Below are 25300 nucleotides of genomic sequence, written 5' to 3' on the forward strand. Positions count from 1 at the left end.
TGCAGATAGATATTGAAGATCCTCATAGCTGTGAGACATAATCAGTATGCTGGCAGGAACACTGATAGCATACAAGGCACACTACTATATTAAAATAATTACATTAAATGAATATAAATTGTATTAGCAATTTTATTTTTATATTTGGGGGGGGGGGCATAGAGGACAGGTACTTAGGTAAGAAGTCCTTAGGGTTTTTTATTATGGCCTGGTAGGTAAAATAAGTATTTGAGTTTCTGCTGTACTCTTGTTTACAGACTGTGCCCTTTGTATAAGGAATACTTTGGAAATATTGCCCCAATTTGTGTATCAGAACACTGGACTTTCTCAGCTAACAGTTTTGACTTTTGTTGGTGACTCATTTGAACTGTGGGAAACCCAAACCAACTATGGATATCAGAAACTGCCTAATCTGGAAGGGTTTAGGACTTTCTTATGGGTGAAGAGAGTGTGGTAAATGCATTGGCTTCAGCAGAAGAAGATTGGTGGGGAGATGTCATGGAGTTGCCTGTTATCCTTCAGCTTCAAAGTTAAATACATTTCCAGATAAGAATTGATCTGGATTGCTTAGTTTGATATAAGACGCTTATGTATACTGTTCACTTTGTGTTAAGCTTTGTACCAACTTTCCGTGGATCTTTTCACATATTCCTCAGAAGAAACCTAGCTTTATCTCCATTTTACCTATTAGGAAACTGAGGTGCAGACAGGTTAGGTAATTTGCTCCGGTTACACAACTTTTAAGTGGAAGAGCAAGTACATGGACCCAGAAAGAATTCCTAGCACCTAGGTCCAGAGCCCTCCTTAATGGTCATTATTTGTTTTTTTGTTTTGTTTTTGTTTTTAAAATTTTTTTAATGTTTATTTTAGAGAGAGACAGAGACAGAGCATGAGTGGGGGAGGGGCAGAGAGAGAGACACACACACAGAATCTGAAGCAGGCTCCAGGCTCTGAGCTTTCAGCACTGAACCCGATGTGGGGCCCGAATTCATGAGCCGTGAGATCATGACCTGAGCTGAAGTTGGATGCTCAACCGACTGAGCCATCCAGGCGCCCGATGGTCCTTATTTGTAAGTTGGAAGTAATACACCTTCCCCCTTACACAGTTTTGCATGTTAGTTGAGATAACGTGAACAGTACCTCTGGCAATCTTGGCACCTAGTAGGAGCTCTACAACTGAGAGCTGCTATTAGTAACAACTTCTCTTAATAAAGTTCATAATGCTGAGAGGATACTTATTACATTTCACTTTATATTCTGTTGTATTTTCTTTATTAAACGACTCAAAAACTGTAAAGAAAAAAGAAAGATGTGTTGAGCAACAGTAAGGACAGAAGCGAAGTATTATAAAGTGCCACATTGAGCCCATCGGCCAGAGGTTATATTAGTGAATCTTGAAGGATTTTCACATGTAAAAAGAGGGAAATCAAGCAGTGTCTTGAGGAAGTGGGTCTGTGCTTCAAGTTTGCCATTCTTCCCCTTATTTTCATTCTCACACTGTTCTCAGAGACGAGAAGGGCTGTATTTAACTGGCAAGCTCCCTTTGCTATCTATATAGCTGGGTTGTTCTAAGCTTTTTTAAAAAATGGCAGCTCCAAATGACATTCAAATTCACAAATTTTCATTTCTCTCAAAATTTTTTTTAATGTTTATTTATTTTTGAGAAAGAGCACGCAAGGAGGGGAGGGGAAGAGAAAGAGATAAACATAGACTCTGAGGCAGGCTCCGGGCTCCAAGCTGTCAGAGCCTGACATGGGGCTGGAACCCACGAACAATGAGATCATGACCTGAGCTGAAGTTGGATGCTTAACTACTGAGCCAACCAGGTGCCCCTAAATTTTCATTTATCTTAAAGGTAGAACTATAAAATTCAAAGTTGTTAATAAACTGTGTACTTTAATCTAGGAAAACTGAGAAGGTGGATATTTTAATATAATTTTACAGATTTCTCAGTAATTTGGGATAAATTAAAAATTCAAAGTATGCTGGGGCTTCCAATATTGAGGGCCTATTTTTTTTAGTGTTTATTTATTTATTTTGAAGGTGGGGAGGAGCAGAGGAAGAGGGAAGAGAGAGAATACCAAGCAGGCTCCACACTGTCATCACAGAGCCCCATGTGGGGCTTGATCTCAGGAAACCTGAGATCATGACATGAGCAGAAATCAAGAGTCTGATGCTTAACTGACTGAGCCACTCAAGTGTTCCTGAGGGCCTATATTAAGAGTTAGGAACCCTATTAGTACCAAACGAATTAAATGTTTTGCCCCCACATTTTTCTCACTGAGTATCAGTGAGAAAAGGAAGTTAAAGCCTTAGAAATGATTTTTTTTTATCCTTCCAATAATTTCCACCATTTTTGGGGTTATTTTGTTTCTACTACTTCTTAGATAAAGACAGGAAGCATGCATCATTTCACTTTTTGGAACTTATGTTAGCATGCAATCCAGGAAAATTTTACAGAGTTATTTCTAAATCTTTTTAAAATAAAAAAATCGTGTGTGTGTGTGTGTGTGTGTGTGTGTGTGTGTGTGTATTTTTAACGCTTGTAAATTTTCAATTTAAGCCCTTTCTTATAAGAGCCCTGCGTTAAGTTTAGATTGCAATAATATTTCCTTATTAATTTTTACTCTTATTTAAACATTTTTGTTGGACTTTGTTTCTTTAGCAGAGAAGTTGGCCACCTCTATCATGCCAGATGTTCCAGATAAAAAACATGAAACCCTCTTCCTCCCCACCTAGAGAAAGCACCTGTAAGCAAACAACTATGACAAACGTGCCACAAGAGTGCTATTATTGCCACGTGAAACATGATGATCAAAATCCTTGTTTCTGTCACAGGCTTCAGATTCTCACGTCAGTTTGAAATAACAGAGCACTTACTGAGAGTGATTGGTGTGGTCTGCTACTGTTTCAAGTACTTCACACGCTTTGGTTATTAAGTAGTCTTTTATTTTGCTATCTTTACCTATCACTTAAGCAAAAGCTTTGCAGGGCGCGCGCGTTTGTGTGTGTCTGTTAAGGAGGGGTGCTAAATTTTGTGGGCTAGTGCTTAATTTAGTATACAAAAATCTGACAAAACTCTTCTAAACACATTTTCTAGAAGTGCTGTATATTCTCCTAAGCCCTGGGTCCCGCCCCTGCCGAAGCAAATACAACCATAAAGAGGGAGGGACTAACAACTCCATCTGAAAATGAACCCGATTTTAAAATGGCAAGATTAAAAAAAAAAAATTTTCGGGGCGAACGAATCACTTCTAGGAGCAATGGAAGGGGAAATAGAGAAATTTCGGGTAGTGTCTCCAAAACCTGTACACAGAATCACCGCCGCCTGTCTCTCCATCTTAAACTGGTTTCATGATCTCTCTTTGCTAGACGAGAAGTTCAAGTTCGCAGGGCGCACGCTGTGACCTCTAGTGGTGGGCATCCGGCGAACACCGGGGCTTCGGGCTGACACCTGGGACGGCACCTGGGCCGCATTTCCTTGCCGGCCCGTGGTTTCCTACACATTAGGCGGCGGCTTGCCATTCATGCTTTTGACAGCTGCGTGGCCGCCCGCGAGCGGAAAGCGAAGTGCTCCCTGCACCAGCCTCTGGGCCCCTGGTCCGAAACCTCGGGCGGGAGGGCCCGACGGCGACCACATTCGATGGTGCCCCGGGGCCGGCCAGCCTGCTCCTCCATAGGTGGCTGCGTTTCCGACTTCGCCCTGGCTCCACTCCGGGGGCTTGACGTGCAAACTTCGCCGGAGCGAGCTGAGAGGGAGGGACCGGCGTGGGGGAGGAGGCGGCGGGAGGCGCCTCTGCTTAAGGGAGCCGGCCGGGCGCCGCGGCTCGGACGGACGCGCGGACGGAAGGAAGGAGCGGGGCCGCCGGGCCCGGCCCGGGGATGCGAGCGGCCTCAGGGTGGGCAGCTGGAGGGCCGGGGGTGCGTCTTCGGGCCTCCCCGCCGTGGGCAGCCGTGGCTGGGGCGGGGGCGGCTCCGGGCGCCGGCCTCCGTGCGGGTCTCGGCGGCAGAGGCAACCAGGGGACCCTGCGCCGCGGTGGCGGGCCGCCGGCGGCTCGTCCCCTCCCCCGAGGGGCCGCGGGAGGCGAAAGCGAAAGCGAGCCCGGGCCGCGGACTTTGCGCCCGGGGCGGGGGGTGGCACGGGAGGAGGCGGGTTGGGAGGGCTGGGCGACCGGGGGGCGCTGTCAGCGAGCCCCACCCGGCCTGCGGGCCGCGCACGCCGCCGGAACTCCCCGGCGCCTCCTTAAAAGCGGCCCCCGCGCGACTCTTTTCCCCCTTTTTTGTTACATTGTAGGAGCGGAAAGAATGTCGGAGCGGGCCGTGGATGACGTCAGGGGGGAGCCGCGCCGAGTGGCGGCGGCAGCGGGCGGAGCAGCGGCGGCGGCCGCCCGGCAGCAGCAGCAGCAGCCGCAGCAGCAGCAGCAGCCTCCGCAGCCCCAGCGGCAGCAGCCGCCGCCGCCGCCGCCGCCGCGGCGCCTCCGGCCGGAGGACGGCGGCCCGGGCGCCGCCTCCACATCGGCCGCCGCTGCAATGGCGACCGTCGGGGAGCGCAGGCCCCTGCCCAGTCCAGAAGCGATGCTGGGACAGTCGTGGAATCTGTGGGTCGAGGCTTCCAAACTTCCTGGGAAGGACGGTGAGTGTCCACGCCCTCCTTTTCCCCAGGTCCCTCCGTCCCCCATCCTCTGACCCTCCTCGCCTCCCCGCCCCCACCCTGTGACCCGCCCCCTCGGGGGTCAGAGATGCTATCGCTCTGTTGGGGTACGCAGAGGTGCCCGCAACTACTCCTTGCGTGCGTGAGCGTGCGTCACACTCCCGGCCACTGATCTGCCTCTCCCCTCCTCCTGTGTGTGTGTATCTCCTAGGGACGGAATTGGACGAAAGTTTCAAGGAGTTTGGGAAAAACCGCGAAGTCATGGGGCTCTGTCGCGAAGGTGAGTCCAGCCCCCCGTTGGAGTTTGTGCAAGCCCCGAGGAAGTTTGCTTGCCCGCTTCGTTAGGGTGGGGAACTTGACCCTACCTTACTCACTCCTTACCCACGCTCGAGGATGCTGCTGCCTGAGGAGGAAGAAGGGGGAGAGCAGAACGATTGGAAAATCTGGTTTCCGGGTCTTCCTGTAATGGGGAGCTTCCTAGAACCCATTGGTGGAGGCCTGGTGTGGTGCAGCCTGAGCTGCGTTGCTCAGTGATAAGCTTTGGGGACTAGCAGTGAGTTGAACCCAAATCCTTTCTGGTCTCTCTTACTGAAACACACAAGTGGAGACGGGAATTACTAGCTTGGAAAGCATTTCCACGAATGCTTTAGGCGGCCCTGGGAAGGAAATCTTGCCACCAGGAATTTTCTGCTGGCAATCAAAATTGATTTCAAACTTTAGAAAAGATAACAGTTTATCTGTGCGGCCTTATTTCTGTGAGATTCAAGCTGCAAAGTTTAGGATGCTACAGAAGGATCACCACAACTGAGGAGCAGCTGGCCAGACTGTGTGTGTGACTTGCCAAGATCAGGGTGCGAAAAAGGCCAGAATTCCGTATCGTGAAACAAGCCTTTAGCGTCCATAGTTAGTGAAACCAGTGTCTAATTATTGGTCAGTTTTTAATAAAACTGATCCTTAGAGAAGGATATTTAGGGAAATATTTGTAGCTAAAGGTGTGTCTCCAAATGAAATGAAAGGTCAGGTATCTAGAAACTGTCAGACTTTTTTTTTTTTTTTTCTTTTCTTTTTTCCTCCTAAAATCCTCCTAGATTTTATTTTTCTTTGAATAGTCAACTTCGCTATCTAATGCCTGTGCCAGGCTTGGGCACACTGCAGTCAGAAAGGACTTCTGGAGGCCAGTGAACTTTAGGTTAGTTTAAGTTGCTCTTTCAGTGGTGGTAAGGACAAGGCCTTACATGAGGTTTGGTGTCCAAAATCCTGAGTTTATATTCCCTAATGCAATTTCATTGCTTATATATAGCCGTTTACTTTGGCATAGTTATTGTCCATGGCCCAAGAATAGGTAGAACCTTGGCGAGCTGAATGTTTTAAAGTCCAGAGTTGGCCCATTGTTACTCTGTCTCCATATTTACTTCTTGTTTTTAGAGCCTCTCTTTTTTTCACGTTTGCTGTTTTGGTTTTTTGAACTGGCCTCTTGTTGGCCTCTTGGCGCTGAGAGGAAGAGTAATACCAGTGGCAGCTCTGTGAGAGCTTCCAATTGGAACAGATTATAGAGCAAATTAGTTGATTTTGAAAATGAGAATCGCTGTTTGAGAGCAAAGGAAAGAGAGGGAAAGCACAGGACTTGCTGGCGATGTTGCAATAGGAAAAATCAGTTGTTAGTCCGGTTTTAGTGTTGAGTTGGCAGTCCGCCTGGGCTTAAAAAATTAAAATCACTAGGTGGCAACTCTCATATGAAGCAGTTGGAGTAGAGCATTAGAGGACCTGACCCACTCCTGTTCTTAGTTTTTATTCTTTGGGTGTGGATACATTTCCCATAAGGGGTTTCTAAATCTGTGTGAAAACAGCATGCTAGTAATTATTGGTAATTCCCCAATAGAGGATGAGTAAGGGTATTAGTGTTTCACTGCGCAACTTGGTCTAGACTGAGACCCAGCCACATTTAGTGGCTAGAATGCAGTTATTGCCATATTTATTATTTTCTGCTGGGACATATTCATCAACAGGTTTTATTTACCATGAGGATCTAAGACCTCTTAACTACCTTCTTGAGGCAAAAAGGGCTCAGAGATTTGGTTGTGTGTGTTTCTGACCTACCAAATTACTAATGATTATTAGAGGTGCTGTTTTTTAAAAGTTGCTCTCACCATTCAGAGGATGCTGAAGGGGCCAGGATGGCTGAAATTCTGCCTGGCTGTTTGGCTTAGAGACTGAAGTTTTTAATTCGGTCACTTCTTGATTCATTTGTGATTTTATGGATTTTCTGAAACAGTTGCAAAATTCAAGCATGAGGATATTCAGCACTCATGCAGTGGGCTTTGTCTAACAAACAGCTCATGTTGGGCTGCTTAAGAAATGAAAATACGTTTTAAAATCAGCAAAAATTATTAGTTATCTTTTGTCTTTAGTGATGATTATTTCCTACCAAGAAAAGGTGTTGTGGAACTAAATCTGCACTAATTCCTCTTGGCAAGGAGGTTAAATGTAGATAAATTGACCACATGATTGAAGCACTAAGAATCAGAAACTGCCCATCTTGGAAGATGTTTGGGAATATGAACCAGACTTGTTGAGTTCTCATCCAGTTACTTTATGATTGTGGACTTAGGGGTAAAAGCCTGGGTATGAGAGCAAGTTGCTTAACCTTGTACTTGTTTTTTACCTCTCAGAATCTGCCTTTCCCTCTTTGTAAAACGTGATAATACCTGCTTCCCAAGGTTGTAGGAGTGGAAATTAAATTAGATAACATACCGAAAATGACTCAGTGCATACTAATTTCTTCAACCCTTTAAACTGCTGATAATCTTAGACTTTATTTCTGACTTCAGTATTTATTTGGGTCAGGGGGTTAATATCTGGGACTTGAATGGGCTGTAGTGCAGTCATAGTTTCCTTGAAATTGTAGGCTAAACTATGTATGTCTACTGTTTTTTTAAGTGTTTTTTTTTCTTTAAATGATTATTTTTGAGAGAGAGAGCCAGGGACGGGCAGACAGAGAGACAGAGACACACACACACACACACACACACACACACACACACACACACACAATCAGAAACAGGATCCAGGCTCTGAGCTGTCAGCACAGAGCCCGATGCAGGGCTTGAACTCACGAGCCATGAGATCATGGCCTGAGCCGAAGTTGGAAGCCTAACCGACTGAGCCATCCAGGCACCCCTGTATGTCTACTTCCTACTTCAAGCTTCTCTTGAATTCTCAGAGATCCTTCATTTATCTTGACCCCCAAAATTCAAAACTGGTGAGCCATGATTTTTGTCTTTTTTTTCTCCTGTAGCTTAGTTTGGCCAGTTCTTTCATGGTAAGACTGCCCAAGGGTTAATGCTGTGGGAGAGGTTAGAACTATTGATTCAGATGGAAGTGAGGTTAGTTGTGGTTTAGCTAATGTATCATCCCTTTTTTTCCTAATTAGCACAGGTAGGCAAATGTTAGGATAAAATTTCAGTTATCTTTTAGAGGTCATCCTGTTTCCATTTGCATCCTCACATTCTTAGTGCCTTTGGTTTCTTGTAATTTGTAATTGTAGTTGATAACACAGGTGATCTGAGTGGAAACAGATGGATAATACATTTTGGCTGTTTTCAAATGATTAGACTTAGAAGATAAATTACCCTATTTTCCAAAGATAACTTGTGAAATTCTATATCTAATAAAATTATTTTTAGATGAAATTGATTGGTATGAGTAACTGATTAAAGTTTCCGTATTAGTGACTGAACATATATAGGGAGCCTTAAAAAAATAAAAAATGCCTTGATTTCTTGGCAGATTTAAAAAAAAAAAGCAACTTAATCTGTCACCATTTGAAAGTATATATTATGTGGTGGCTCTTTCATTAGAATGTCAGCTCCCAGAGGACAGGAGCATTGTTGATGGAGGTATAGTCATCTTCTGCACCATTTGTGCTCAGTAAATATTTGCTGCCAAAAATGTATTAATTGGGCTACTTAGAAAGATTGAGCTGAGTCTCTCAAGGATGAAGAGGTCGAATCATCCAATTTTCCATTGTCTCCATGCCCTCCTCCCCCAAAAGTACCTATTCTGTGGGAGGTATGCTTTATGGCCCTCGGAAGGCCAGAGGCTGTCTTTCAGCACTTCCTGTTGATTTGTCCTGAGTTTAGCACTCCATTTACACTTTCCAGAAAGTGCAGACAGGACACCACCTCTCTTATCTGTGATATTTAGGCAAGGGAGTGGAATGGCGACCCAGAGTGATAGCCACACTTGATGACAGGTGATTTCCCTGTCATAATAACAATGACATAATTGAGCCTAGGGCAAGATGAAAAAGAGGTTGGTTGGCATCTATAAGCAGCTAGATTAAAAGAAAAGAAAATAAAAGACTGACTAGGGCATGGGCAGCCTCAGTCAACACTGAGTCACCGTATCAATACTAAATTTTTCTTGCCTAGAGAAGAAAATGGTCATAGTTAACTGAAAACAAATAGGTATTTGTGTGAAATACTGTTAAAGTAACTGCATTATAAGCATAAAACCCTCTTCCTGAAGTGAAGAACGTTTCTGTTTTTCTGTAGGGTTTCTTTCATGTTTTCCCCCCCCAGCTTTTTCTTATGGACAATTTGAAATCTACAAAAGATACAGAAAAAATTTTAATGAGCCTCCTTGTATCCTTCATACAGCTTAAACACCTAATGAGTCATGGCCCAATCTTGTTTCATCCCTACCCCACTCCCCACACTGAATTATTTCGAAGCATGTCCCAGACAGCATATCATTTCTTGAGGTTTTCTTCTTTTCTGCTTACATGGACTTCACCTTGTCTCCTGCAGAATGGAGTCTTTATGTGTGCTGTACCTTCTTTTGAGGCAAGCCAGGCTGCCCTTTCTGATATCTTTCATAGGTGTATGAGTGTTCTGCAGGTGGCAGTGTTTGCATTCTGCTTACATCTCAAGTGGAAATCGAAACTGAGCCTTAGGAATCCATGAGATCCAAGTTCACTGTATCTGAATCAGGTTCATACATTTAAGGAGCACTCAGGTGATTCGATTGCAGGTCACCCACACTTGATGCCTCACGGATGAGAGCTAGGGCTGCACTGACAATGGGCAGTTGTCTGACAGTTGATGTATGAAACTCTCTAAAGTCTGCACGAACTCTAGAGTGAAAGAGCCCCTGGAGACCTAGTGAGACACTCCCACAGAGCAGGGATTCCTTCCTCTTAGTTCTGGTTCCTTAGCACTTTTAATGTAGACGACAGCCCATGGACCAAATCCTGCCTGCAGCCTAGCTAAGAATGGTTTCTACATTGTTGAATCATTGAAGTAAAAACTCAGAAGAAAATGACTGTTTGATGATATGTGAAAAAATATGAGATTCAGATATTAGAGTCCATAGTAAAGTTTCATTGGAACATAGCCACAGCCATTCATTTACTTTACTGATGGTCTGTGGCGGCTTTCTCCCTACAAGGAACAGCAGAGTTGAGTAGGTGCAACCGAAGCCATACAGTCTGCCAAGCCCACAATTTACTGTTTGGCTCTTGACAGACAAAGTTTGCCAATTCTTGTTCTAATGGGTTCCTTGGTTAATGAAGGAAAACTCATTCTGCAGAATGTGATTTTGGTACTCCTCAAACTTGTTTTGAAGGTGAGAATCTTTAAAATAGTAAAAGTTATTATTCTTAAACCAAAAATTTATCCAGTACTGAAGAAGTATGTTGGGTTAGAAGGAAGATGAAAGAATGTATGTGAGGTTTTGTGTAAGAAGGATCCCGTCCTCGTCCTCTTTTGTCATTCACTGCCACTTCTCTAGGGTATATGTCTGTTTCAGGGCAGTTCAAATACTGAGCATCAACAGAGCTGTCATTGTCTCAGTTTTTTATTTATTTATTTATTTATTTATTTATTTATTTATTTATTTATTATTTTATTATTTTTTTTGGGACAGAGAGAGACAGAGCATGAACAGGGGAGAGGCAGAGAGAGAGGGAGACACAGAATCGGAAACAGGCTCCAGGCTCTGAGCCATCAGCCCAGAGCCTGACGCGGGGCTCGAACCCACGGACCGCGAGATCGTGACCTGAGCTCAAGTCGGACGCTTAACCGACTGAGCCACCCAGGCGCCCCTGTCTCAGCTTTTAAGAGCCTTAAACTGTGAGGATGGTGGTCAGCTTCTGTTAAGCCCCACTGGAGAAAGAAGCAAACTTTCATGGGATTTTAAAAAGGGTACCTGACTCAAATTCTTCAGAGTTTCTGCCCTTGTAGTTTGGAGAAACTAGTTTGGAGCCCCATTGGAGGTCATTTTGGGAATTAGGAGGCTGCTTCACCAGGAACCAGATCTGCATTTTGATTGATGAAGAGGGTATACAGCATCCTTGTATCTCACACTTCTAAGATTTTGTACTTGCTGAAGAGTTAACACCTGGCACAATCCATGCTGAATCTCTCCACCCTCTAGGCTTTGTTGTTAATGGAGACCATGTGCATTACCTGTGATGGCGTGGGGTTCCCAAACTTTACTGAAGTTGCAGTTTTGTTTCTTGTGAACTCTAACTTTGGGAGAAATTTGTGCATCGTTATTGAGTGTGACCTACGTGTTCTATGGCCTCATTTCTTATAAGGATATCCTGCTTTCTCAATGCCACATCTCACAGCATACCTGTGTATATGTGGACAGCTTAAGCTTGGTGAGAACGTTTATTCTGTGCCAACATATGCTTTACCTTATGTCATCTTGTCAGCACTCCTGTGATCTCAGCATTCCCATTTCCCCCTTTTACAGATGAGGAAACTGAGGCTCAGAGAAATGAGGTACCTCAGTAAGATCATGAAGCATGTAAGAGACACTAACCCAGATCTGCCTGACTCCACAGTCCACATGCTTGACCCACTGCCACGCTGAGCCCATTCCAGAACGCTCGCCTGCTTTTCATGAGCTTGAGCAGGTTGCTATGACCTTTGTTTTCTTTTCCTCAGCTAGAAAAACTGAACTTTACTACCCCTGCCCCCACATTTATTCTAAAGATACCAGAGCCTTTTCCTTGCTGTGCCTTAGAACAGTCTATATGTTGTGTTTAGCAGTTCCTTTATACAGATCTTTTCTTGGAGGGGGAGGGGACATGTGTGCGGTTTGCATTAGAAGTAATTGACTTTAAAAAAAGATGAAATGAAAGCTAAGGTTGTAGCAGATAGGAAACACAATCATCTGGGATTTGTGCCATTAGGAAAAAAATCTTTTAAAAAAGAAGTGAAATTTCACTATTTAAATAGCATTTCAGTGCAAGATTGCTTTTAATCACATTGATATTCAAAGTTTATGGCAGTATTTTTAATAAATGTGCCCCTCTGATTATTAAAGTATTTTTTGATTGAAGTTCTAAGGAGAAAAAGAAGCCTGTTAGTAGACTTAACAGTTGGAGTTACTGTACTTTTGAGAGAAAGGCAGAGGATTACATTTATATTCATCTTGTACAGCAGGGATTATTATAAATGAGCAAAAGAAGGAAAAGAATGATTTTTACATTTCAGGCACTCAACATAAAACTAGATTAAGTGTTCTTGTTCCTTTTTGTAATAAAGACCCTGCTAACATGAAATGCTTTTCTGTGCTGTGTAAGCTTATGGCAGGCAAAAGTCATAGGTTATTATCAATTACACCCACAATCTTAAAACAAAAAATATTTCCCTCCCAGGTTACACTGATGTTTTCCACAATCTTGAACTCCAGTAATGCAGGCGGCAGGGGTGGGGTGGGGGTGGGGGACAACCCCCCAAAACGAATGTTTTTAACCAGTGGTTCCAGGCTTTTCTATTTTATACCAGGAAGTTTCCTAAATAAATTGGGGACCAATGATAGGGTTGCTAGCATTTTGAAATATAGATAATTAGACACACATATAGTTATTACCATTATAAAAGTATGAGGGCCATTGTTTTGGAATAAAGGACAGTTTTTTAAATTTGAAGAAAGTTTTGAAAAGACACAATGCGTTATCCTTACTTTTCTCATTTCTTTGTGGACTTATTGGAGATCATTATGTATTTTGCCATTTGAGAAGCACTGCTTTAAATCAGCTTCCTAAAATGTCTATCATGCAACCTTGCTTCTGTGTGCTATTCTTAGGAGTTAGGCAGGAAAGGGGTTCCATGTGGTAGGTTTAAAAAAGACAACTTGCAAGGCAGTGGTGGGAACTACTGATTCTGGAGTTAAACAGACTTAGGCTCAAATCTCAGCTGTGGCTGGTGAGTTAACTTGAGGAAAATTAAATAGCTTTGCTAAGCCTCAGTTGACTGACTGTAAAATGGGAATAGTGGTAGTGCCCCATAGTGGTTGAAAGGTTTAAATATTGTAGTGCTGTTTCAGCACTTTGTGCAGTGGCTTGCAGAGTAACTGTTCAACACATGTTAATTGCTGATTCTGTTCATTTTATCAGTAATGAAAACGGGGTGTCCTGAGCGTGCTTCTGATCAGGTGCTCCTGCAGAACGTATAGGGGAGCAAGCAGCAGGAAGGGAGATGGCCGTTTTCCTTGAGCAGGCAGTATGTTGGCGGTCAGAGGAAACCTCAGTGTGCTCGGGAGGGCAGAGTGTAGGAAATGAACCCAAGTTTCGAGTTGTCTTAAGACTCCAGTGAAAATGAGAAGTGGGAATTGACATTTCTTGTTTCCTCCTTTAGACCTCTCCTTTTGACTTGCAGAGAGAAGCCCCGTGTGGTTATTTACTCTCTCCTGCTTGTACAGAGTGGTGCAGCTCCTCTTCTGGAAGCCTGAAGTTTGTCTTTTAGATAGCTTCTTAGAATGTTCCACAAACTTCTTTTTCTGAGCAAGAAAGGTAAATTGTAGCCAGTAGAGTAAGTTGTCTTCACTAAATTGTGAAAGGGATGGGTTAACCGAGGCTCCTATTTGTATGATGGTGTGTGTTGGAGGGGAGGTGCTGGGAACAGGGGATGGTAGTCACAAGGGGTTTTCTGCCTGGTGAGGGAATTTAGAAAATTGCCTGGTCAATTCTTGTAAATTTCCATTCTAACTGGAAGCAGTTCTTCATTTAAGTTACCTTGTTCTCTTTGGAAACTATATGGACAGATAGGTTTTAATGGGAAAAAAATCATCATCATGATAGAAGTTAATACATATTCATTGTAAAGATTTTACTAATGAAATATGGAACATGAAAACCATCATTCTTTGTAACCCCATTCTAGCCAATTTTAAATCTTTAATTACAGGGTTTGTATTTAGGGACGTTTATACTTGATCAAGGACACCCATGTTACTGCTTTGGGCACTTAACGACAGGCAGGACTTGAACTTGCTAGCCTGGTTATTTTATTTCCTGACGAGGTCCGGGCCTTGTCTCTCGGCAGGCCCCAGAGTATTTTGTCCAGCATGATTCCTGCTTTGAGAATCCTCTGGCTGTTTTGCCTTTGTTCATTTAGCTTTTCTCCCACAGACATTTGGTAGACACTTTATCTGTGCCTTTTGCTGGTCTGGAGTCTGAGGGTACAACTGCAAACAAGGTAGGAAGGCACAGCCCTAACCCTCAGTAAGGCAGCTGGTCAGCAGATATTTGCAGACTTACCCACTAAGTGCCAGGTTCTCTGATGGATGCTGGGGATAGAGTGACACAAGTCAGAAGGAGCCCCTGCCCTCTGCCAAAGGGAGACACAGTAAATACACAAACATTTTTCAAGGACATAGAGTGCTGTAAAGTAAGCTAATGATGTTGGGGGGGGTGGTAGTTCTAGCTAACATGATGAAGGAAGGCTTTTCTGGGAATTTAGCATTGGAGCTGAGATCTAAATGGTGTGAAAGAAGCTGTCACTGGGTCATCTGGGATGGGGGAAGGAATATTCCATGTGGATGGAAAAAACAATTACACAGCCTCTGTGATAGGAATGGAGAGGAGTGGAGGAAAAATGAAGCTTATGAAGGTCAGACCACAAAGGCCAAGGTTAGGATTTGGGTTTATCCTATGTGTAAAGGGAGCCTCCTGCAGGGGAATGGCCTGATCTGTGAAGTGTGAAAAACACCAGCTCTTGTATGCTAAGTGTTTCGAGGGAAGGGTGTGGAGACCAGGCGATTAGGTGAGAGGTGGTGATGGCAGTGGCAGGGTATCCTGTGGAGGGTATGGTTTGGAGGTGGATTTGACATGATTTCGTGAAGACCTGGATGTGGGTGGGGGAGAAGGGTAAGGATTGAGCAGCCGAGTGGTGAGGAGTGGCAGAGACAGTGGAGACTTGGTCAAGGGGCTCGGGTTTCGGCCACAGTGTGTGTGAGGTACTTAGCCTTCGCCTGCAGCTGTGGAGTATACAGCCACGCCTGGTGGGGCAGCCTGGGCTGGCGGCGTTGTGCGCATCCGTGTCACCTGTGTACAGAACCTGGAAAGCTACGGGACAGGGTGAGTTCCTCCAAGGTGCAAGTGTGGACAGAGAGTAGAAGCGGGCCAGCGGTCCTCCTTGAGGGGGTGGGGTTGAGGAGGAAGCTGTGGGAGGAGGGAGGAATCGCTAGGAGATGGGAAGGGAATCCAGCTGAGCGTGGTTGGTATAGAATTCAAAAGGAGAAACACTTGAAGTGAGGCGTGATTGCCTATGTCAGATGCTGTGTGAAGTAAAGCCAGGCCAGGGAACTGATCTTTGGCTCTGGAAGTGTGGAGGTGATTAACGACCTTCATCAGTGGATGAAATGCCTCAGTGGAGGGGGCTGAGGGAGGGACTGGAGGTACTGTGAGGACCAGCACTGAGGAAATGGAGATGACAGATGTGGGCAGGTCTCCAAAGGGTTTTGCTCTGAAAGAAAATGGGGAAATGTGGCAGTAGCAGGACAAGAGTATGGATAAAGGGGAATAGGGAAGGTTTATTTTATTCCGTTTTGTTTTGTTTTGGATAATACTAGGCCATGTTTGTCTGCTCCTGGAAATATCCAGGAGTGGGGGATAATTGATTGCATGTGAGAAAATAGATAAAACTACAGGGATTATGCTCTGAGATGAGAAAAGGGGATGGGATCAGTGCCAAGTAGACTGGTCAGCTTTGGATAGAATGGGACTTTATTCTGGTATTCTGAGAGGAAGAGCCTGTAGATGCATTGCAGGTAGAAACATGGAATTGGGGAAGCATAAGGTAATTAGTTCTTGCCTGTGAAGTAGGAGAGAAGTTAGGAGGTCATCAGTTAGTTGAGAGTGGATAGGAAGAATTTTGTCTGCCAGTTTTCTTTTTTTTTTATTTTATTTTTTTATTTTTTTAAAATTTTTTTTTTTCAACGTTTATTTATTTTTGGGACAGAGAGAGAAAGAGCATGAATGGGGGAGGGGCAGAGAGAGAGGGAGACAGAGAATCGGAAACAGGCTCCAGGCTCTGAGCCATCAGCCCAGAGCCTGACGCGGGGCTCGAACTCACGGACCGTGAGATCGTGACCTGGCTGAAGTCGGACGCTTAACCGACTGCGCCACCCAGGCGCCCCTGTCTGCCAGTTTTCCAGAGAATGCAGCTGGGTGGAAGAGGGTGGATAGCCAAGTAAACTGGCAGTTACATATCCCTTGGAGGCTTCCCAGTGCACTTAGAAGAAATCCAAACTTCCTAGCAAGGCCTGCGAGGCCTTGGGTGGTGAGAAGGTAAGCCCAGAAAATCAGGAATCTCCCTAACTTGGCAGGGACGACAGGGTGAGTTGGTGAGAAAGCAGGGGTTAGTTAAGGAAGGCTTCCTGGAGGAGATGAATGGGGAAGTTGGTGCTGTTGTTAATCCTTGAAGGAGGAGTTAGCCAGTCTGGTGTGGAAGCAACTTCTGAGGTGGGGACATCTCTGCGACGGAGCCCAGAGCTTGGCTGGAGCACTGGAGGGTAGGAGACAGAGGTGCAGCAGGAGACAGGTCACCCCAGGGGGAGGGCGTCAGGAGACCAGCATGGTAGCTATGTGCAGATTGAACTGGCAGGGGCAAAAGCGGAGGTTGGAGGCCGGTGGGGCATGGAGCCTGCCTCCTTCATGTGAAATCCTCAAGTGTTTATTTACGTAACGAAAAACTGAGGAAGTGGGGTTTTAAAATACAATTTTACAGTCTAAAGTGTATTGTTTCTGTCTGGTAAAACCCTCTCATGTGTCTTTTTGTTGGTGTTCGTTCATTAATTCAGTCAGCCTGTATTTACTGAACACCTACTTTGTGCTAGATACTGTTCTCATTTTCAGAAAAAAACAGGAAATGTTCCAGAACTGCCCTTATAGAGCTTCTATCTAGTAAAGGAGACCGGTAACAACAACAAATTGGAACATATATGTTAGGTGGTGATGAGTGTTCTGGAGAAAGATAAAGCATGGAAGCGTGCAGTTTAAAATAGGGTGAGGAATTTTCTGAACCAAGGCTTAGAGGATATGAAGGCACGAGCCATCTGGATGTCATGGATGAGCTTTAGGCCGAAAGAACAGCAAATCCAAAGGCCCTGATGGGAGAGGATCATAGGGTGTTGACAGAAAGGCAGGGGACGAAGGTGTCTGGGAAGATGAGTAGGAGTGTAGAAGTCACTTGCTGAGGGCTTAGGGGTGAGTTGGAGAGGGAGACACCACAGGGCTTTGTAGCCCAGTGAAAATTCGAATCCTTTTACTATGGCCTACAGGCCCTGCTTGGTCTGGCTTCTGCCAGGCTGTTCACCCTCCCCATCTTCCATTTTCCCCTTTGCCTACAGTGCCTCAGGCCTGCTAGCCTCCTTCCAATTCTTCACATGCTCTGGGCTCTTTCCCACCTCTGAACCCTTGCCTGTTCTGTTCCCTCTGCCTGGGCTACTACTGCTTCTCCTTCTGACCCCACACCTTCCTTAGCTTAGGGGTCACCCTCCTAAAATTGAGTCCTTCATGTCGCTATCCCTTTAGAGCCCTTATCAAAAACTGTCCATTAGTATCTTCTGATGACGGAAAGCAAGCTATCACTCTTACTAAAACGTGACATTACTGTTAGATTGGGATCTAAATACTGGGTACAAGGAATTAACATGACAAATTTTTACACAAGTTGGCTAAATTTGCAAAATTGGTGTTTGCATGGAGGGGAAAACAGTATAGACCACCTGGTAATAATAATCTTTGGCCTCTTGTTGGGGAGGCGTGGTAGTGTTCACTGCAATAACATTTCATTTCCTTATTGGTGATAAAGCTTGGTAGACCCTTGTTCCTCTCTGCTTCCAGTGTTCTAGCACCCTCTTTTTGGTCAAGTAACAGTGTGCTGTGAAAAGAGAAATGGTTTTGGTTTTGGAATAACTGGTTTTGTAGGAATAAATGACAGTGTGCCTGAATCCCTCTGTTACATCGTCAGGGGTTTCTTTCCCAAGATAAACTCTGTGCTTTTTTCGACCTCTACATAGGAAATTTATGTTCTTCCTTCCCTTTATTCCTATTTCTAGGCCTTTTTCTGTCTCCTCTGATGAACCACTGTCCTAGGGACAGGCTCGGAGTTTACAGCAGATTTTAGGTACTACACTTACTCTCCTTATCTCAGCCTCATGTCTGAGGAGCTTTCCATTGTTAACTGGCAGCTGCAGTGGCTGTGTCTTTAAAAGATCTTGTGTGTTGGGTAGATGTTTTCCTAAAAGCTGTTGGCTGTTACTGAAAATAATCTGTTGTGTGAGTTTACAATCTCTCCGTGAATCATAGTTTTCTCGTTAAGGAGATAGTTATGCGAGGGTAACAAGTAAAACAACTAATTTTTTTTGAACTTTAAAAACCAAACCATCCAGCTAGATTACTCAAGTTGGTAAGCACTAGTATTCATCAAGTGCCTTGTAAGGGCTTGTAGAAATTTCACAAAGATCTTTTTTTCCTCACTAGTAATTCTGAAATAAGAACAGCTTCTTAAATACAGGATTTCAATAAATGACATTTAAGAATTTTGAAATCATGATAGCTATATGCTTTACTTAACACTGGGAAAATGCCTTTAAGAAGAATTTTAGGGGGGTGGGGCACCTGGGTGGTTCAGTCGGTTAAGTGCCCAACTCTTGATTTCGGCTCAGGTTATGATCTCTGCTCAGGTTATGATCTCATGGTTCATGAGTTTGAGCCCAGCGTCAGGCTCTGGGCTGACAGTGCAGAGAGCCTGCTTGGGATTCTCTCTATACCTCTGTCTCTGCCCCTTCCCTGCTCACACTCTCTCTTTCAAAATAAACTTTAAAATCTGTGTATTGGAGAAAAAAAAAATTAGGGGCACTTGGGTGGCACAGTTGGTTAAGTGCCTGACTTCAGCTGAGATCATGATCTTGAGGTTTGTGAGTTCAAGCTCTGTGTTGGGCTCTGTGCTGACAGCTCAGAGCCTGGAGCCTCTTTTGGATTCTGTGTTTCCCCTTCTTTCTGCCCCCCTCCTCCACTCATGGTCTATCTCTTCTCTCAAAAATAAATAAACATGAGGGGTGCCTGGGTGGCTTGAGCGTCAGGTCATGATCTCGTGGTTGACAAGTTTGACCCCACGTAGGGCTCTGTGTGGGCAGCTGAGAGCCTGGAGCCTGCTTCGGATTCTGTGTCTTCCTCTCTCTCTGCCCCACTTGCACTTACACTCTCTCCCTCAAAAAATAAACAATTTTTTTTTTTACATGCAGATTCCCAGGGGTGCCTGGGTGGCTCAGTTGGTTAAGCATCCAATTTCAGCTCAGGTCATGATCTCGCGGTTTGTGAGTTTAAGCCCCGCATTGGGCTCTGTGCTAACAGCTCAGAGCCTGAAGTCTGCTTCAGATTCTGTGTCTCCCTCTCTCTCTGCCCCTCCCCTGCTCATGCTCTGTCTCTCTCTGTCTCAAAAATAAATAAAAACTTTTTAAAAAATTAAAAAAATAAACATGAAACAAATTTTTTTATAAAAAGAGGAATTTTACAACTTGAAAAATTAAGCATCTTAGCCAATACCTTGTAGTGAGTAATAGCAGTATTAATGGCTGCCATTGTTTGACCACTTCTATGAGCCAGGCACCACACACGGATTGCCTCAGTTAGTCCTTACAAAGTACTGCAAAGCAGGTATTTCCATCATCCCCATTTTAAGGATGAAAAAACTGAGGCTCAGCTCAGGAAAATTGACTTGCCCCAAATTACATAGCTTCTAAGTGGCAATGCTGGGATTTCTGGTCTGGCTGACTCCAAAGCCAGATGTTTCCCTGATCTGTTTTTAGCAGTGGCTAATTTCTGTGTGTTGAACACTCCTTTATGAGGAGGCACTAGGAATTGGCTTTAACTTACTGGCAAACAGAGTGTCCATGCACCCACCAGAGAGCTGTTTAAAATCAAGGAACTTGGTGTTTTAGGGACTAGCAGCAGCAGTGAAGTTGTGGTGGGAGAGTGGGTGTACTGTCTGAGAACTTTGGACTTAAAATGTTGGGACTGGTGGGTTAGAGTGTGTGTGTGTGTGTGTGTGTGTGTGTGTGTGTTAGGCCATGCAGGGATTCACTTAAAATCCATAGTAAACATAATTTCTAAAGTGCACAGTGGAGAAATGGTTAACTCTCTGAAAATAAATCCTAATAGTTTGTTAGCTGAGACAGGAAAAAAATAATTTAGACATTTCTTAATATAACAGGGAAGTGGCATGCATACTATGCATACTAACCTTGTAGGACAGTATCTGTTTTTTTTTAATGTTTATTTTTGAGAGAGAGCATGTGTGCACATGTATGAGCGTGAATGGGGGAGGGGCAGAGAGAGAGACAGAAGATTCGAAGTGGGCTCTGTGCTGATGTGGGGCTCAAAGCCATGAACTGTGAGATCGTGAGCTGAGAGCCCAATGTGGGGCCAGAACCCATGAAATATGAGATCCTGACCTGAGCCGAAGTCAGATGCTTAACCGACTGAGCCACCCAGGCACCCCAAAACAGTGTCTTTATCTGGGCAGATAAATAAACACAGCTAATACAGTCTTTTATAATAATGCATAAATATGCTAACTAACTTGGATGTAAATTTAAAAAATAAAATAAAATAAAAAACAAACAAAAAAAATAATGCACAAAGATACTTATAATCCAGAGATTCTCCAGGAGTCTTTCTTTCAAAAATTAGACTCACTAAATTTTACTACCTTACTTGCCAAACCATTTTCTGGTTGGTATTAAGTAGCTGAATTGATCGATCGATCTCTTTCTTGTTTTCCCATCTCTGCTGGTCTTGTTGGTAGTGCTTCCAAAAGAGAAATAGGTTACAATAACAACAAAACTTTCCATCAAATATTTCTCTCTGCTTTGGTCATGTCACATTACTGTGGTCTTGTCTACGTGCAGCACGACTGGCACAGGCATGTGGGAGTTTTCTTGAAGGCCAGGCCGGCCTCCTCTTGTTGGCCGCAGAGCCACCCCCAGCTTTCTGTCTCTGCTCTGCACACAGTGGGTTCACACTGCCCGTTGTCAGTGCAGAGATGATTGAGAACTGGGAATTACCTGCTCAGTTGCCTTTGATAGGCATCTACGGTTTTGAAATAGTTACGACTAAACTGGACATAATTTTTCTTTCTTTTTGTTCTTTCTGTCATTCTCTCCTTTCTTTCTCTCTTTTCTTTTCTTTCTACAGGAAAAATAGATCTTAATATATATTTTAATGGTTTTCAAACAGTGCTGATTACTTTGAGAGGTCAGACTTTCATGTTTGGCTTTGGTAGAATTTAGCAGGCCCTGTTAAGAGACAGCTTTTCTTCCATTTTACAAGATAACAAGTTTTTATTTTTATTCCCAAATCCCCAGGAAATTTTCAGTGCTGTCAGTTTTATGAAAAGGTAATTAGGGAGCGAGTAGGGAATATGTCTTGCAAGCGGTTGGTTTGGCATCTTCCCTCCAGTTCTTATTTGCCTGATGAAACTATCTCGTAATAAGATCCCTTTGTGTGCAGCCCCTCTGCAGTTCCCTGGAAGGCCTTGGCCATAATTATGTCTATATCTGGGCCCTGTCAAATGACGAGAGGAGCCAGAGTAGAAGAACGGCCACCTGACCTTTTGCAGATCTCACAGTTTAAAACTTGAGGTGGCTTCTAACAGACTCCTATTGCTTAAGGGTTTTTGTACCAGTGTTGAAGGCACTGAGCAGGTAGCTACTTCTGTGGAGACATACCAAGAGTGTGTGCACTGATTTTGTTAAATATGGCTGCAAGAGGACCATATGGGGCATGGGAGAGTGGAGCAATCTCTTTAAAAGAACCACTAAGGGATTAAAATGAAACAGGGGTCGAGAAGAGGTCAGCCCTTAAAGCTGGAGTCAATGGAGTGTATACTGGAAGTTCCAACTTCTTGTTTCTACTGCTCATCCTCGTATTTACTTGTGAGCACTCCCCCCCACTCGCCTCCCAGAAAGTGGAGGGGATACATGAAGTTTAATTACTCGGAATTGTAACTGAGTTCTGATCAAGGGTTTGCGAGCACTAGCTGTAGATACCCACGTGTGGAGTCTGTGCATGTAGGGTGCCTAGCCTTGACTACGGTGTCAGGAAGGAAGAGCCCCTAAGACCAGAGACGGTGTTCATGGACTTGCTCTTCCTGCAGAAAACAAGCCAAATCCCTGGCCTGTGAGGCCACCGAGGGTCAGATCAGTGTTCCCCTTTCCTTACAGCCTTTTGCCTTCTTTTAGGAAGAAAGGTGCATCATTGCCATCTGTTGTGGCTGTTGTTTGGTTTTCTCTGCTCTTGGCTGTATTTTTTCTGGGTTAGGTGGTGTCCATTGTACACCCACACCCTAAATTGCCCCCAACCCCTCTACTCTTACTTAGGAAGAGCTCACAGGAAATCCTGCTCCCATTCAGTGTTTCCTAGCTGGTATTCTGATGTGGGTGACCAATGCAAATTGGGACTGTGACACACCTGTGTCAGGACAGGGAGTCCTTTAAGTATAGGTGGAAGTAGACCATGAAGAACTAACACACACAAGGGTTTTGAAACAAGTGGTTCTTAAACTGGGTTTATTTGAGCAGGGGGAGGTCCTCGAACCCCTTTGTAGATATATACGACATACTGGCTGTGTTTGCCTAAGTACAGTTATCTAAAAAGAGAGAATATGCTCTTGAACAGACACTCAAAAGCCTTTTAAAACCCAGTAGGGTTTGGCACCACCAATAAAAATACCCAAAGACTTTTTGCAAGCTTACAGCAAGTCTCCACTTTGTAAGCTTACAGCAAGTCTCCACTGTTATTTTGTTTGTAGTTAAAGTAGGTTTTTGGGTCCATATTCTAGATAATTTTAAAAATCTCCTATTCACTTTCTAAATCTTGTGGTTTGCTTACTTAATGTTCTCACAGCAGTATTATTTTCTGTAATTTTCATTAGAAGCCTAGTGGTATTCTGGCTACATTAAAGGTTGTAAGAATCCTAAGTTGGCCAGCTTGAGAAGATACCCATTTTTTGTCATAGTGGTGTCTTGGGCATCTGCATCATTGCAGATAGACAGGCAGATAAGAAGCTCAGTCCCACCGGACATTTTGAAATGAACCTGTTTATAAATTCAGGGCAAACAAGGGACAGGCTTTAGGACATGAGGTGGCCACCAGGGTAATTTTTGTGAAACTCACATCGAATATTGTTTATTATTGCTTAACTGACTTCACGGATTCCCATTGCCCTTTGGGTAAAACTAAAACTACTTAATGTGGCTGATGGACAAAGTGCTGTTTGCCTGAGGCCACCATAGCCTCTCAGCCCCTTAGCCTTTCCCTCTGGGTCATGTATGTCTATCTGTCCCTATGTGCAGGGTCACTACCCCCTTACCCCAGACACCCTTCCCTGCCCTGCTCCCTTCTTTCGTCTAATCCCCTCCCCCGCCACAAAAAATTAACCTTCATTTCTTAGGTCCCTGCTTTGACCTTAGTTCTTCCAGGCAGCCTTTCTTGGGCCTCTGGTCCAGCTTTATGTCTGCAGCATCCTTTTTGTGTTCAGCCATAAGGAGAGCTTTCCATGTCATTGCATAGAGCTTTGCTTTTGTTTTTCTTTCTTTTTTTAAACTGCGTAGTGGTTTGTAATATGAATACACTGTGGTTGTTTAAAACTCGACCTCAGTGGATGGACATTTAGGCTCTTGGTAGTTTTGCTGCTTTTATCGACAGTGGTACAGTTCAAGTGCTTTTACAAGCTTCTTAGCACTAGTGAAATTTTTATTTGCTGGTTTTGTAAATGAGCAGACAAATGGAAGGTATATTTAAGCAGATAATGCCAAAGCGCCCTCCAGAAGGACTTTCCTGATGTCAGAGGTCCATTGAGATGACAGAAAAGTATGTTGATGCCTGGGAGTGCAGTTCCTTTCTCTTGGAGTCTGCCTCTCCATAAGGAACTGGCAGGGTCAGCTTTTTTTCCCTGATCTCCTACTCCCCAAGTACTGGGCTGTTGAAATTGCAGTCTTCTATCCTGTAGAACCTTAGAGCCCTGTGATTTGAAGGTGCATTCTGACCTTCAAAGTGTTGTTAACAGAAGAATTAATTTTATGCTTCCTGGTTACAGTGATTTGCTTCATCTGAGAATTGCAGACTACTGGAGTATTCCCTCTTTAATCCACACAAAATCTGGGGTACCATTTTTGCCAACTTACTGTTGACTTTCTTCACCTACTCTGTAAGCCTCAGCCTCCACAGTCTCAAAGGCAAAAGCTGTCTTCTACCTTCCTGAAGATAGTCTACGATGACTGAACTGTACGTCTCATAACAGGATTTGGGGTTGAATAAGGAACAGACTGTTAAGTGACTGTCCTCTCAGCTATTTTTCTTTTTTTTTTTAAAAAAAGAGGAAATAGAATTTCCCTGTGACTGCGGTAATCTCCCTTGTTTTGCCTCCTGATAAAATGGTATTCTTCCTTGGGTCCTGAAAAAAAATTTTTGCAGAGTAGTTTGTTAGATAATCTTTCTGGGTGGGGGGGGGGTAATTGTTCCTGCTGAAGGAATAATGAAATTGATACCTCACAGATACGTATTGGACCAAATGGCTAGTTGATTTTTGTTGTTGTTGTTGTTAGTTTGTATCATATTTAAGATGGAACCCCCCCCCCCCTTTTTTTAAGGTAATTGGAAGTTGGGTGATTGATTCACAGATTTTGCACTTGAAAAGCTATGGATGTTCATCCTAACTTTCAGAATCATCAGTTGCCCTAACTCCTTTGCAGCTAATGGCCAACACTGCATTTGTACTGAGAAGCCAAAGACTAATTCTTTTAGGAGCTGGAGAAGTCTGAAAAACACCCCCGTGTGTCCTGTCCTCTCCTATCTGCCTGCCAGCTGGCAGCCTCTCCCACCTCCCACTGCCTCTTCCACCCTGCCTACTCGGAGGTTATGATTGCGTCTGGCCTCTCGGGCACACCGTGTGCGAAATTCTGCCACTTCTGGGAAGAGAATTCACAGAAAGAATTGAATTGCCTGTTTCTCTGGGTCCTTGGGGGCAGGGGATGTTTTTGTTTATGTTGATGGGAGCCACTCTTGGAACAATGAACGGAGAGATCAGAAATGAGACAGTCATCCTACTATACACTTCTTTCCAGAGATCAAGATGGGATGGGGGAGTGCTGGGAAAGAGACGGCCTTTGTGAGAGGCAGAAAGGGAATACTTTTGGATGGTAACTGAGGGAAGAGAGGGTGAAATGAGGAGTGTTATATCCTGGTGACTCAGTTGTTTTTAAATACTTCCTCTCTGGGTTCCTGTAATCACACCAAGAGTTTTGCAGGGTGTTAATGCTTGTTGCACAGCGCTTCGCATTTCCTGGGTT

The 25300-nt window shown here is 44.2% G+C and overlaps 1 protein-coding gene across 7 annotated transcripts in view; it reads left to right on the forward strand.

Moving 5' to 3' along the window:
- ATXN7 (ataxin 7) overlaps positions 1-25300 on the forward strand; it is a 142755-nt gene that overhangs the window by 43535 nt on the left and 73920 nt on the right. For 4 of the 7 annotated variants that reach the window (XM_047850272.1, XM_047850275.1, XM_047850273.1 and 1 more), the window contains exons 3-4: positions 4295-4633; positions 4863-4931. The exons of 1 other annotated variant lie outside the window; for it this stretch is intronic. In XM_047850272.1, the coding sequence (XP_047706228.1) occupies positions 4306-4633; positions 4863-4931 (397 nt within the window). In that variant the 5' untranslated portion in view covers positions 4295-4305. Of the gene's footprint in view, positions 1-3330; positions 3900-4294; positions 4634-4862; positions 4932-25300 lie in introns of those variants that run through there. 2 more of the 7 variants (XM_047850278.1, XM_047850271.1) reach the window with 2 other exon arrangements.

The sequence above is a fragment of the Prionailurus viverrinus genome, chromosome A2 (assembly GCF_022837055.1).
Source record: "Prionailurus viverrinus isolate Anna chromosome A2, UM_Priviv_1.0, whole genome shotgun sequence".
NCBI classification, from domain to species: Eukaryota; Metazoa; Chordata; class Mammalia; order Carnivora; family Felidae; genus Prionailurus; species Prionailurus viverrinus.